This window comes from Colossoma macropomum, unplaced genomic scaffold (genome assembly GCF_904425465.1).
Source record: "Colossoma macropomum unplaced genomic scaffold, Colossoma_macropomum, whole genome shotgun sequence".
In the NCBI taxonomy this organism is placed as follows: Eukaryota; Metazoa; Chordata; class Actinopteri; order Characiformes; family Serrasalmidae; genus Colossoma; species Colossoma macropomum.
Window position 1 is genome coordinate 18,111 of NW_023496006.1, and position 15,777 is coordinate 33,887.

Consider the following 15,777-nt stretch of genomic DNA (forward strand, 5'->3'; position numbering starts at 1 on the left):
CAGCCCATATGGGGTTGTTATTGAGCTGCTTAGTTAGATCAGGTGTGTTGGAAACAGAAAACAGCAAAATGTACAGTGCAGTGGGCCTCCAGAACCAGGGTGGGATACACTGTCATAGAAAACACAGATTCACGGTTTTAATAAGTTATGTTTTCATGCTATAAACAGACTTTCGACAAAAAAATGTTGGGCTATATGCTTACCTTTGTAGCACAAAACTATAACAGCACACAATGGAACACATTTTATTATTCAACATCTTTATATCTGTAGGTTTTGTTGTTAATGAGCGAACAAAGCTAACCAGTGTCACGTTGGAAGCTGTCAAGGACTTATCGTCTCCTACACATGAGAAATTTGCTCCACAGTCAACGATGTGCCAGCATGTTATTTGCCACAGAAATATATTTTCCTTGTTTCTGAATCTCACATCAGCCAGAGTCAATAGCATAATTAGTGACACAGTTGCACTACCTCTCGGCAGCACGTCCATAGCAGTACGCTCACGATCAGGCACTGTTTTAGTGTAGCAAAATATAACACAGTACACTGACATACCAAGTGAAACTGTTGTGATTTACTAGCCGGTATGTTTTCTTTGCCTTTCCACAATGAAATAGAACGAATACCAGAATATTGATTCAGTATTTAAATTCTGCCACCTCAGTCAGTTAACGCTGCACATCCCTTATTACAACCTCTAATTGTGATTTCACAAAGAATACTCAATTCTATATTGTGGTTTGTGTTCACATAGCATAGTGTTTGCCACCACATTCTTCTTTGAATTTTCAGAACTCAAATCCAAGCTGATGGAGAAATGTCAAAGTATTAATGAAGGAATCTCCCAGTGTAGAACATCAACCCTTCTGAATGAGATGTATACAGAGCTCTACATCACAGAGGGAGGGATTGGAGAGGTCAATAATGAACATGAGGTCAGACAGATTGAGGCAGAATCCAGGAGACCAGCAACAGAGGAGAAACCCATCAAATGCAATGACCTCTTCAAAGACAAACACATCAGAGCTGTGCTGACTAAAGGAGTTGCTGGAATTGGAAAAACAGTCTCTGTACAGAAGTTCATTCTGGACTGGGCTGAAGGAAAAGCAAATCAAGATGTCCTCTTCATATTTCCACTTCCTTTTAGGGAGCTGAATTTAATGAAGGAGAAAATACTAAGTCTGATGGAGCTTCTTCATCAATTTTTCCCAGAAATAAAGGAATTAAGATCAGTAGACTGTGATGCTTACAAAGCCATGTTCATCTTTGATGGTCTGGATGAGTGTCGACTTCCTCTAGATTTCCAGAACAATAAGAGCTTGAGGGATGTAACAGATTCAGCCTCAGTGGATGTGCTGCTGACAAACCTCATCAAGGGGAACCTGCTTCCCTCTGCTCTCCTCTGGATAACCTCTCGACCAGCTGCAGCCAATCAGATCCCGCCTGAGTGTGTTGACCTGGTAACGGAGGTACGAGGGTTCACTGACCCTCAGAAAGAGGAGTACTTCAGGAAGAGAATCAGTGACCAGAGCCTGGCCAATAAAATCATCTCACACATGAAGTCCTCAAGAAGTCTCTACATCATGTGCCACATCCCAGTCTTCTGTTGGATTGCAGCCACTGTTCTAGAGAGAGTGTTGGGTGGAGCAGAGAGTGGAGAGATCCCCAAGACTCTGACTCAGATGTTCACTCACTTCCTGATCTTTCAGATCAAACACAGGAATCAAAAGTACCATGAGAAATGTGACACTGATCCTCAGCAGACTAGAGAGAGGATTCTGGCACTGGGAAAACTGGCTTTCCAACAGCTGGAAAAAGGCAATCTGATCTTCTATGAGGAAGACCTGAGACAGTGTGGCATTGATGTCAGAGAAGTGTCAGTGTACTCAGGAGTTTGTACCCAGATCTTCAGAGAGGAGTTTGAGCTGCACCTGGGGAAGGTGTTCAGCTTTGTGCACCTGAGTGTTCAGGAGTTTCTGGCTGCTTTATATGCATTTCTGTTCTTCATTAGCAGAGGTGGAACAGAATCGCTGACCACTGATCTCTCTGATATTTTCAAGAAGTCAAAAATGTCAGACTTCCTCAAGTCTGCAGTGCACAAGGCCTTACAGAGCAAGAATGGATACCTGGACCTTTTCCTCCGCTTCCTTCTGGGCCTCTCACTGGAGTCCAATCAGACTCTCTTACGAGGCCTACTGACACAGACAGGAAGCAGCTCTCACAGCAAAAAGGAAACAGTCAAGTACATCAAGAAGAAGATCAGGAAGAATCCCTCTCCAGAGAAATCCATCAATCTGTTCCACTGTCTGCATGAACTGAATGATCATTCTCTAGTGATGGAAGTACAAAAATTTGTGAGTAAAAGCAGTTACGACCATCTCTGTGGAGCTAAGCTCTCTCCTGCCCAGTGGTCAGCTCTGGTGTTTGTGTTGCTGAACTCAGAAGAGGAGCTGGATGAGTTTGACCTGAGTAAATATAACAAGTCACAGGATTGTCTGCTTAGACTTCTACCAGTGATCAAAGCATCTAGAAAAGCTAAGTGAGTATTTTTAGTCATAAATGTGTTACTACACTTTAATCACTTTACAAGAAGTCACTGATCGTTTTACCACTCTTCAGTTTTGTGCACCTGAGTATACAAAAGTAAACAAAAGTGAAATGGAAATGACATGTCGATGTGCTTTTCATGCAGGAAAAGTAAAATCTCATTTAGCCACTCTGGGGATACATTTTAGTGAAAAGTGTAAATAGAACTCTGCCAAAGTTTATCCAGATATGATCTGGACATGAAACACATGTCAATGCAAGGTGTAAACAGACCCTATGACTACAGTGTTGTATATTCAACATTTCACATTGTGCTGCTCTAAATCCTATTAAACAGGACTAGTTATGCTCTCTTTGTAAAGATGCAGTTGGAAAGTGTTTTAAAGTACTGGCAATATCCACCATATCCTCAGAAAAGCAAAGTTTGATGTAATTTATCACAATAATGATAAATATTTGTTACATTGGTGTTCAGTTCTATTTTAGTATTCACAAGCTTCATCTTTTTTTCATGCCAAGAAAATTACCCATCACTTCGCCTCAGAGTGGCAGAAATTGCATCACATTCTACAGAGCCATTAAGGCTAAAAAAGCAAAGATGCCAGAGAAAGATAGGGTACACATTCAAATAATCTCAGTAGCTCAGGGTTGCTACTTGCTAGAGAGGTAAATGTTTATCAGTGATGTTTACTGATGGAAATAAATTAGTTGGTTCTAGCAATGATACAAAACACTGAATAACAGTAAATAAAAACAATCATAAAAGTGAAACATATCTTGAGCCTTTATTTATAGAATATTTGAATTTTCAAGATAAAACGTGATAGTATGTTCAAAAATTAAAATTTTTAGTAGTTGCAGCCCTTTTATGAAATACAAATATTTTTAAGAGTGGTTTTGAAACCCAGTATTTGGGTACTCGTTTGGAAATACCAATGAGTGTTCAGATCCTGTAAAATGCTGTTGAGGACAGCCTTAAATATTTATTACAGTATAACATATTAGTGTTACTCTGTGTGTGTGTGTGTGTGTGAGAGAGAGAGAGAGAGAGAGAGAGAGAGAGAGAAAGAGAGAAGGGGGGGGCAGTTATCTGATATTTTGTCATTCTTTCCTCAGGCTGTGTAGGTGTAAACTCTCAGAGAAAAGCTGTGCAGCTCTGTCCTCAGCTCTCAGCTCAGATAACTCTAGTCTGAGAGAACTGGACCTGAGTAACAATAAACTAGAGGACTCAGGAGTGAAGCTTCTCTCTGCTGGACTGGAGAATCCACACTGTAAACTGGAGACACTGAGGTGAGATCATCACTTGTTTTCTTAGGATGCAGATCACATCCACCTCCTCACACAACTCGTATCATCACTTTCTCACTAGGTAACCAAATCCCTCTCACACACTTATTTTTCTGTGTGTCTGTTTTTAGAATATCCAGATGTGCATGTTTGTATTAATATGAGGGCAAAACAGTGTGCAGGAGTGACAAAGTGACCATTTGCAGCTCCCTGTATTATTTTATGTTATATCAACAGAAAAAAAAAAAAACATTTTCATGGTTGCTCTAGTACAAGATTGATTCCACACAGATATAGTAGAAAACAGGATAAAAAGATAAAGTATAGCAATTCATACATAACAGGTATAAACAAATAATTCGTTGTAAATAAAATGTAAATGTAAAACATTTCAGTAACGCTTTACAGTAGGTTAGTGTTCCAAAAGCTACATGAGAAATACATGAGCCTTTCATGACAACTGATATAAACCTACATAAACATTTATGAAGTCTTATTCCAATAAGCTACAGTTGTTATAAAGGTTGCTGTTATCAACTTCCACGTTAAGTTGACGTAACACCCACATCAAGTGGCACATGTTGACATTAGGTTGTGTTGTGATGCTGTTTGGGGTGAAAAGGCACAGCGGCGCAATTTCACTGTCATTAGCTCAGCTGTGGTTTAGAGTTTAGCTTGAGTTTAAACCTGAATGAATCACGTGGGTCCTTAAACTCCAATCCTGTCTCCTCAGAAGCTGCAGTTTAAAGTAGATCTGTGGTTTAAACTAAACCCCATTTCTGTGTCTTTTAAAAATCACACATCTGCCATTAGGTGGTGCTGTATATCAGGTTTAGCTGAGGTTCATCTTAAACCTGCCAAAGGTTTATGGCAAGATTATTGTAATTTAAGCACAACCTAACTTCTTGTGGAAGTATGTCTTGTGGACATGGCATGTTTAAATTTATTAAATGTAATATTGTTTAATTAAACACACACTGAGGCATCATATTCAACTAGAGGAAATGTTAATCACTGCAGTCTTGATTAGACATTTTTAGAATGTGTTGTTCAGAGAAACTAAATATGACCCGTGTTTAGGTTATCATCATTACTGACTCAAAAGGCGAAAATGTAGCAGACTCGGATTTGATCTCAGCAATCATTTATTCTATTTTCCACTCCACTGTAAGCCCCTTAACTCGAGTCAAGTCATTCCACCCACTCAGTGTCATTTGGTTTCATGTTGACTAATCATTTAAAATGTGCTGTGAATACTATAGTGAGTGGCTACTTGGTTTTAGTTGATGTGTTTTAAATTGTGAGTAGTTGAAATAAACATCACAATGTTGTACACAGATCCAGTGACATGCTAAGACTTTGTGTAATTTCCTTTTTGATCTTGGTACAAACTTGTGGAGTTCATGGAAGCTGGAGTGAACACTGAGGGGGCCATACTGCCTCTGAAATGTATTAATATTTGAAAGATTCTACTTTGTACTCATTGTTATAATTAGATAATGTAATTTGTAATGACAAAATGTAATGGGTTAGAAAAAAAATGTAAAATAGAAGCATTTTCACTCGTTGTCTCAGACCACACTGTGTGTGTATGCACTCACATGCAAACAGACACACACACACACACACACACACACACACACACATACACGTCAGGCAAAACCTTCTAATTCAATGTTTTTTCTTTATCTTTATTATTTTCTACATTGTCGATTAATATTGAATAGATCAAACTTTGAAGGAACAAGGAACACATATGGAATTATGTAGTAAACACAAAAGTGCTAAACAAATCAGAAAATGTCTTGTACTTTAGATTCTTCAATGTAGCCACTTTGAAGACAACTTTGCACACTTTTGACATCCTCTCAATCAGCTTCATGAGGTCACCTGGAATGGTTTTAACTAACAGGTGTTAATTAAATTAATTAATAATTAGTTAATTAATTTAATTGTGCCTTGTCAAGAGTTAAACTGTGGAATTGCTTGTCTTCTTAATGTGTTTGAGACCAGAGGTAGAGTTGGTACACAGATCTATAGTTCTGTATAGAACTGTGTCCCTTTATAGTTTTGATGTCTTCAATATTTATCTACAGTGTAGAAAATAATAAAAATAAAGAAAAAACATTGAATGAGAAGGTGTATCCAAACGTTTGACAGGTACTGTATATAATTATTTTTATTTATTATTTTATATTCATGCACAATAGAGACATTAGTCATCATCACACTGCACTGTTGTACAGCCAGGACAGAGAAAACAAACAAGTAAAACGAAGAAAACAGTAAAAAGAAACCATGAAATAAACTGACACAGAGAATTATCAGTAAAAGAAACAAGATACTTATTGCATGAGAAACTTATTGCAGTTGATTAAAAAAAAAAACACTTCCCACTTCTTATATGTGTGATGAATCATCATCATCATCATCATCATCGTCTTAACCGCTTAATCCAGGCGTAATGTAATATGATAGATATATGCAAGACATATAATTGCACATAAACTTACATATACTGTGCAGAAAAATAGAAAATAGAAATAAATCTAGACATAGGGTTAAAGTACAAGAGAAATAAAATAAAAGTATATCTATTTACATATTTACATGGCATATGAGACAGATGTATTGACAATTAACAAGACAGCAGGCACTGAGTGGTATGAGGTAAACTAAAAGCACATCAATGCTTCAATATTTCAGTGTAAAGTGCGTAGTGAAAGTGTTATTACAGTAATTATTGTGATATATTGCACAGTGTGTATTAATTGAAGAGGAGATACAGTGGTGAGGTTCAGCTCAGTTCAGACAGCAGGAGATCAGTACCGTCTGTGCAGTAAGGAGAATCGCTGTAGAACCATATATCAGTGGGTAAGAAAGATCTCACACGGTTCTTTAATACAGCGCAGCTGTAACAGTCTGCACTGAATGTGCTCCTCCGTTTATCCAGTGTAGCATGCAGGGGGTGTGAAGTCCAAGATGGCAAACAGCTTGTTGAGCGTCCTCTGTTCTGCCACAACCTCCAGAGAGTCCAGCTTGACTCCTACAATAGATCCAGCCTTCCTAATAAGTTTGTTTATTTTGTTCAGAGCACTTTTGTTGATGCTGCTGCTCCAGAACACAGCAGCATAGAGTAAAGCACGCAGCTACAACAGACTGGTAGAATGACCATAGGAGCTTAGTGCACACACCAAAAGACCTCAGCCTCCTCGGGAAGTAGAGACGGCTTTGGCCTCTCTTGTACACCACAAGAGTGTTACAGCTTGTCCATGAGATGATGGATTCATCCATTTGCATCAACTGTAGTTTCTCCCCTAACAGCACAGGCTTTATGGTGTTGAATGCACTGGAGAAATCGAAGAACTTTATCCTCACAGTGCTGCCTGATGTGTCCAGGTGAGAGTACATTCTGTCCAGCAGGTAGACAACTGCATCATCCACTCCAATGCCATCCTGGTATGCAAACTGCAGAGGGTCAAGAGGTGTTTTGACCAGAGGTCTCAGATGAACTAGCATCAGCCTTTTAAGTGTCTTCATTAAGTGGGATGTCAGTGCAACCAGTCGATAATCATTCAGTGCGGTCAGTTGCCTTTTCTTGGGGACAGGAACCACACAAGATGTTTTCCGCATAACTGGGACTCTCTGCAGGCTGCAGCTCAGACTGAAGATGTGCTGAGGAATTCCACACAGCTGCTCCGCACACAGTTTCGGCACCCTGGGTTCGATGCCATCAGGTCCTGCTGCTTTGCTGCTTTGAGTTTTTTCAGTTCAATCTTCACCTGACAGGCAGTGAATGTAACATCACTGCACATTCCAGTTGTGGGTGGAGGGTGAGAGGTGTCCATTGCAGACAGTGGTTGCTGATGGTCCCAGGTGTGAATGGCTGTGGTGGAGGAAGGTGAGGCTGTGGATGGCCCATGGCATAGTTGTGTAGGAGTGTTAATCTGCGTAGGAGACAGACACAGTGGAGCAGGAGAGGAGCCGTTGTCAAACCGCACAAAGAACTGGTTAAACTCAGTTGCCCATTCACACTTGCTGGAATAGGGCTGCGTTGGTTGAAGCCAGTGATGTCTTTTAGGCTTCTCCAGACATCACGAGTGTTATTTAACTCAAGTTTGTTTTCCAGCTTGGACTTGTACTCCTCTTTGGCCTTCTTAATTGAGGTTTTAAGCTCTTTTTGTACCCTCTTCAGTTCCTCCCTATCTCCTGCCATAAATGCTCTTTTCTTCTGGTTCAGCAGAGACTTTAAGTCACTGGTGACCCAGGGTTTGTTGTTGGGGAAGCATTGGACAGTCCTGGAGCGTACAACAGAGTCCACACAGAAGTTGATGTAGTCAGTGATGCATGATGTTACTGCATCAATGTCCTCACCATGTGGTTCACACAGGACATCCCATTGTGTAGCCTCCAGACAGCCCCTCAGGTGACCACTTCCTCACTGTACTTGTGGTCACTGCCTGCCTCTGAACCAGGGGCTTATACCCCAAGTTGATATGAACCAAGTTATGGTTAGAACGGCCCAGTGGAGGGAGAGCTGTGGATTTATATGCTTCTTTGACATTTGCGTACAGCAGGTCCAGAGTCTTGTTCTCTCTCGTCTTACAGTCCACACACTGGCTGAAAGCGGGCAGACATGTTGAGAAGGTAACATGATTGAAGTCTCCAGACACTGCGATGAATGCACTAGGGCTCTGGTTTTGCACCCTCGCAATGATCGAGTGGATGATGTCACACACACGTCCACGTTAGCAGAAGGTGGGATGTACACAGTACACAGAATGGCGCGAGAAAACTCGCGTGGGACATAATACGGATGCATAGCTGCAACACACAGTTGAATGTCTGGCTTACAGATTAGTCAAGTCAAGTCAAGTCAAATTTATTTATATAGCGCCTTTTACAACAGATGTTGTCACAAAGCAGCTTTACAAAGAATCCGGGTCCACGCCCCCAGTGAGCAAGCCTCGGCGACAGTGGCAAGGAAAAACTCCCTCAAAGGAGGAAGAAACCTTGAGAGGAACCAGACTCAAAAGGGGAACCCATCCTCCTCTGGTCGACACCGGATAAGAGGACAGACACAAAACAGTATAAGTGGATACAGTTTAACACCACTGTGCAGTGCGCCGGCCGCATCTCAGGTCAGACCCTCTTAGGACAGGCAGCCGCTCAGCTCAGGGAAAGAGAGGGGGAGGGGGAAGGGGGTAGGGGGGGATGAGAGGGACATAGTTAGAAAAACAAATTAACCAAAAGCTCGACTAAACAGGTAAGGTTTTAGCCTAGACTTAAAGATGGAGGCTGTGTCTGAGTCCCGAACACAGACTGGTAGGTTATTCCAAAGCTGGGGGGCTTTGTATGAAAAGGCTCCTCCCCCTGACGTAACTTTATTTATTCTGGGTACTAATAATGAGCAGCACCTTGTGATCTAAGTGGGCGTGTCGGTTGATAATAGGGAATAAGGTCACTGAGGTACTGAGGATCAAGGCCATTCAGAGCTTTATACGCCAGCAGAAGAATTTTGTACTCAATGTGGAATTTAACTGGCAACCAATGTAAGGTACACAAAATTGGGCTAATGTGGTCAAATTTCCTGGTTTTGCTGAGAACTCTGGCTGCAGCGTTCTGGACTAACTGAAGCTTGTTAAGGTTTTGGCTGGAACAACCAGAAAGCAGAGCGTTCCAGTAATCTAACCTGGACGTGATGAAGGCGTGAACTAACGTTTCTGCATCCTGTAGCGACAGAGCATTTCTTAATTTAGCGATGTTACGCAGGTGGAGGAAAGCTATTCTGGTAATATTGGTAATATGCTCATCGAAGGCCAGACTGGGATCAATCGTGACACCAAGGCTTTTTACAGATGTGCCTGGTGCAGTTGAGAAACTATCGAGATTAAGAGTAAACGTAGGCAGATTATCCCTAGCAGCTTTTGGACCAAGAAGAAGGACTTCGGTTTTGTCCGAATTTAGTAAGAGGAAGTTACTTGACATCCAGTCTTTAATGTCTTTGACACAGTCCTCTATCTTAGTAAGTTCAGTTTTGTCCTCTGGTTTAGCTGAAATATATAATTGTGTATCATCGGCATAGCAGTGGAAACTGATGCCATGTTTTCTAATGATGGTACCTAGTGGTAGCATATATAAGGTAAATAACATGGGTCCTAAGACAGAGCCCTGTGGAACACCATACTTTACTCTTGTGAGAGCTGATGGTTCACATTTACATTAACAAACTCAAAGCGATCACTAAGGTAAGATTTGAACCACGAAAGAGCTTCACCTGTCACTGCTACTAGTTTCTCAAGCCTGTCTAATAGAATGGAATGGTCTATTGTGTCAAAAGCTGCACTAAGATCGAGTAAAACCAGTAAGGATATGTTTCCTTTGTCAGCGGTCAATAAAAGATCATTTACAATTTTCACTAACGCTGTTTCAGTACTATGGTGAGGCCTGAAGCCAGACTGAAATTTTTCATGTATATTATTCCTATGCAGATGGGAACATAATTGTTTTGCCACAGTTTTCTTTAAAATTTTTGATAAAAAGGGAAGATTTGAAATAGGTCTATAGTTTGATAACTCAGAGGGGTCAAGACTAGGTTTCTTTATTAAGGGTTTAATTACACCTAATTTAAGAGACTTTGGAACATAGCCGAGGCTGAGAGAAGAGTTTATTATAATTAGAAAGGGCTTAGTTATTTCTGGCAAAACATCTTTAAGTAAACCTGTAGGAAGTGGATCTAGTATACAGGTTGTTGTTTTTGAAGATGAAATAATTTGGACGAGCTCTGTTTGTTGGAGTAAAGTAAAAGACTCCAGCGTCTCTGTAGTGGTTATACTGCACTCTAGATCTAGATTAGGTTTATAGGACGCTGCACTGCAATGCTGCACATTTTGAATTTTGTGCCTAATCAATTCAATTTTATTATTGAAGAAGTTCATGAAGTCAATGCTGCTGTAGGCTGATGGTATCTGGGCTTCAGTAGCTGCTTGATTATTAGTTAATTTAGAGATAGTACTGAATAGTAGTCTAGGATTATTCTTGTTATTTCCAATCAATGACGAGAGATAGGCTGAACGTGCTGACTTTAGTGCTTTTCTATAGTCTACAAGACTCTCCTTCCAGGCAGAATGGAAAACCTCAAGTTTAGTCTGACGCCATTTACGCTCTAATCGCCTAACAGTCTGTTTCATAGCTCGAGTATGGTCATTGTACCATGGAGCCTTTCTGCCTTATTCTTTTACTTTTTAATGGAGCCACATTATCTAAAGTGGAGCGAAAAGTGTCTTCCAAACATTTAGTCAGTATATCTAATTCATTGGGTTCAGACGGACAGCTAATTAAGGACGAAAGATCTGGAAGGTTTTCAATAAAGCTATTGGGTGTAGACGATGTTATAGTACGTTTAACACTATAGAGTGTGGATGAACATATATTACGACTAAAACTGATTTCATATGAGATTAAGTAGTGATCTGACACTGCTGGTCTGAGGAAGGATGGCCAAATGCTTAATGTCTATACCTAAGGTCAATATTAAGTCTAGAGTGTGGTTACAGTAATGAGTAGGCCCCATAATATTTTGAGTGAAGCCAAAACAGTCTAAAATAGATACAAATGCCTCACTTAGCGGATCCTGTGGTTTGTCTATGTGGATATTAAAATCTCCAACAATTATTACTTTATTCGAGATTGTTATTAAACTAGATAACAGGTCAGTAAATTCCTGTAAAAACTCAGAGTAAGGCCCCGGTGGCCTGTAGATTATGATAAGCGAAAATGAGCTCTCATTTGTTCCTCGACTGCTAACGTTGAGAAACTGAATTTCAAAGGAAGAGAAACTACGGTCTGCTTTCTGGTTTAGTCCTAAAGTATTGGTGTAAATGGTTGCTATGCCTCCACCCCGACCGTTTAAGACTATGTACATAGCTACAGCCTGTTGGCGCGGCTTCATTTAAAGCTAAGTACTCTTCAGGTCTAATCCACGTCTCTGTTAGACACAGAGCATCAAAGTCGTGATCAGTAATAATTTCATTAACAATGACGGCTTTAGGTGTGAGAGATCTTATGTTAAGCAGTCCTAGTTTACCTAGATTACTTCTTTAACCATGATGTGACCAGAATTACACCATCTGTTGTTCATGAATACGGCCAGCCCTCCTCCCTTCTTCTTACCAGTTTGCTTGTGGTCTCTGTCCGCCCTCACAGTAGTAAAACCATTCAGCTGAACATGAGAATCTGGTACACAGGGGCTCAGCCATGACTCTGTGAAGCACAAAATGCTGCATTCCCGGTATTCCCGTCGTGTCCATGTTAGAGCAGACAGTTCGTCCATTTTGTTAGCCAGTGACCGTACATTCCCCATAATTATTGAAGGAAAATTTGGTTTGTACCTCCGCTTCTTTTCCCGCTGTTTCTCTCCCGCTGTGCAGACCCGGTAAGTATCCTGCCTTCTGCCCAATGACAGCTGGGATAGGCTCCAGCACCCCACCGCGACCCAGAAAGATAAGCGGTTTAGATGATGTATGTATGTATGTGTAATAATAAATGTAAATGTGTGAACTTTCAGGCTACATCTCAAAATTAAACAAAGTGCATTTACTGTCAGATCTAAATGTTTGTATATTTAATGTGGTTCAGAATCCAGAACTTTTGACGAGCAGCTCTTAGAAGCTGTAAAGATCCCTGTAGAGCTCCTCGTTTTGCTCTTTCAGAATCGCCGCTTGCCGGTTGTTGTGATCCTGTATGGAGAAGCTGCAGCTGAGACTCATGTTTTCTCCTCACTCTGATAAATGAGAAATTCAGTGAAGTCTTCACAAATGAGTTAGCATATCTGAGGTTTAGCATGGCTATCTGATACTCGCACAGTGTCACTGCACTCTCACCGTTCAGTCAGTCACTCTTTACTCACCATCCTTGTACTCGACTTTTAAACTGAAGTGTTTCCAAACAGGAGATTAATGCTATTTCACTTCCCTTCTTCCAGCTAAAGCTCGTTCTCTCTGCTCGCCATTTCAAACAGCTCAGCTTATCAACCATCCAAGGTAGACAAAAATGAAGGTAGCTTCTTATTCACCTTCTTGCTTGAATTTTCTCAGGTGCCAGAGTGTAACTGCTGCACCAGTTAAGGTGAACAGAAAATTCAGGTAAGAAGCTGGAGAATAAGAAGCTAAGTTCAACTTCATCCAAAGTGGACTAACCAAACCAGTTTTTTCCAGTTCAGAGAGCTACACAGAGGAGTTTATGTTTGTATTTATCAGTTTTAGGAATGTCTAGGATTCTTTTAAAAAAAACTATAAAAACCATTCCTGTTATCCTGTTATTGTATAGCAAAAAAAGGTATATTAACACGAATATAGTGACACTCCTATATTGACCTCTGACCCATATCATGTGACATAGACTTAACATATCAAAGTCGAAGAACAAATTTTTCTCTAAAAATTAAACGGCGCCATCTAGTGTCCATTTAATGGAATAGTCACCACATAAAAAAAGAAACGTCATGACCGCTGTCTCTGAACCAAAGTGAGTGAGAGAAAAAGGCAGGGATACAGTTACGGTGTGTGTGTGTGTGTGATGTGATCAGTAGAGTGTGTGTGTGAAGTGATCAGTAGACTGTGTGTGTGATGTGATCAGTAGACCGTGTGTGTGATTTGATCAGTAGTGTGTGTGTGTGTGTGTGTGATGTGATCAGTAGACTGTGTGTGTGATTTGATCAGTAGTGTGTGTGTGTGTGTGTGATGTGATCAGTAGACTGTGTGTGTGATTTGATCAGTAGTGTGTGTGTGTGTGTGTGTGTGATGTGATCAGTAGACTGTGTGTGTGATTTGATCAGTAGTGTGTGTGTGTGTGTGTGATGTGATCAGTAGACTGTGTGTGTGATTTGATCAGTAGTGTGTGTGTGTGTGTGTGATGTGATCAGTAGACTGTGTGTGATTTGATCAGTAGTGTGTGTGTGTGTGTGTGATGTGATCAGTAGACTGTGTGTGATTTGATCAGTAGTGTGTGTGATGTGATCAGTAGTTTGTGTGTAATGTGATCAGTGGAGTGTGTGTGTGTGTGTGATCAGTAGTGTGTGTGATCTGATCAGTAGTGTGTGTGATGTGATCAGTAGTGTGTGTGTAATGTGATCAGTAGAGTGTGTGTGTGTGATCAGTAGTGTGTGTGATGTGATCAGTAGTGTGTGTGTAATGTGATCAGTAGAGGGTGTGTGTGATGTGATCTGTAGTGTGTGTGTGAAGTGATCAGTAGAGTGTGTGTGTGTGATCAATAGAGCATGTGTATGACGTGATTAGTAGAGTGTGTGTGTGATGTGATCGGTAGAGTGTGTGTGATGTGATCAGTAGTGTGTGTGATGTGATCAGTAGTGTGTGTGTAATGTGATCAGTAGTGTGTGTGTATGATGTGATTAGTAGAGTGTGTGTGATGTGATCAGTAGACTGTGTGGGTGATGTGATCAGTAGACTGTGTGGGTGATGTGATCAGTAGTGTGTGTGATGTGATCAGTGTGTGATGTGATCAGTGTGTGATGTGATCAGTAGACTGTGTGTGTGATGTGATCAGTAGAGTGTGTGTGTGTAATGTGATCAGTAGAGTGTGTGTGGGTGATGTGATCAGTGTGTGATGTGATCAGTAGAGTGTGTGTGTGATGTGATCAGTAGAGTGTGTGGGTGATGTGATCAGTGTGTGATGTGTTCAGAAGAGTTTGTGTGTGTGATGTGATCAGAAGAGTGTGTGTGTGTGATGTGATCAGTAGAGTGTGTGTGTGTGATGTGATCAGTAGAGTGTGTGTGTGTGATGTGATCAGTAGAGTGTGTGTGTGTGGTCTGATCAGTAGAGTGTGTGGGCGGTGCGATCAGTAGAGCGTGTGCTTGGTGTGATCAGTATAGTGTGGGTGTGTGTTGTGATCAGTAGAGTGTGTGTGTGTTGTGATCAGTAGTGTGTGTGTGTTGTGATCAGTAGAGTGTGTGTGGGTGATGTGATCAGTGTGTGATGTGATCAGTAGTGTGTGTGATGTGATCAGTAGAGCGTGTGTGTGTGTGATGTGATCAGTAGAGTGTGTGTGTGATCAGTAGAGCGTGTGTGAGTGCATGTGTGATCAGTAGAGTGTGTGTGTGTTGTGATCAGTAGTGTACGTGTGTTGTGATCAGTAGAGTGTGTGTGGGTGATGTGATCAGTGTGTGATGTGATCAGTAGTGTGTGTGATGTGATCAGTAGAGCGTGTGTGAGTGCATGTGTGATCAGTAGAGCGTGTGTGTGATGTGATCAGAAGAGTGTGTGGGTGGTGTAATCAGTAGTGTGTGTGTGATGTGATCAGTAGAGTGTGTGTGGGTGGTCTGATCAGTAGTGTGTGTGTGATGTGATCAGTAGAGTGTGTGTGATCAGTAGTGTGTGTGATGTGATCATCTGTGTTTGTGTAATGTGATCAGTAGAGTGTGTGTGTGTTATCAGTAGAGTGTGTGTGTGTGTGATCGGTAGACTGTGTGTGATTTGATCAGTAGTGTGTGTGTAATGTGATCAGTAGAGTGTGTGTGTGATGTGATCTGTAGTGTGTGTGTGAAGTGATCAGTAGAGTGTGTGTGTGTGATCAATAGAGCATGTGTATGACGTGATTAGTAGAGTGTGTGTGTGATGTGATCGGTAGAGTGTGTGTGATGTGATCAGTAGTGTGTGTGTAATGTGATCAGTAGTGTGTGTGTGATGTGATCAGTAGAGTGTGCGTGATGTGATCAGTAGAGTGTGTGTGGGTGATGTGATCAGCGTGTGATGTGATCAGTAGACTGTGTGTGTGATGTGATCAGTAGACTGTGTGTGTGATGTGATCAGTAGAGTGTGTGTGGGTGATGTGATCAGTGTGTGATGTGATCAGTAGACTGTGTGTGTGATGTGATCAGTAGAGTGTGTGTGTGATGTGATCAGTAGAGTGTGTGGGTGATGTGA

At 41.1% G+C, this 15,777-nt stretch overlaps 1 protein-coding gene across 1 annotated transcript in view; it reads left to right on the forward strand.

The window, feature by feature from the left end:
* LOC118803927 (NACHT, LRR and PYD domains-containing protein 3-like) overlaps nucleotides 1-15,777 on the forward strand; it is a gene marked incomplete at its 5' end in the record, with an annotated part of 36,240 nt that overhangs the window by 2,363 nt on the left and 18,100 nt on the right. The window contains 2 exons of the mRNA XM_036564476.1: nucleotides 796-2,542; nucleotides 3,667-3,840. Of these exons, the coding sequence (XP_036420369.1) occupies nucleotides 796-2,542; nucleotides 3,667-3,840 (1,921 nt within the window). The remainder of the gene's footprint in view (nucleotides 1-795; nucleotides 2,543-3,666; nucleotides 3,841-15,777) is intronic.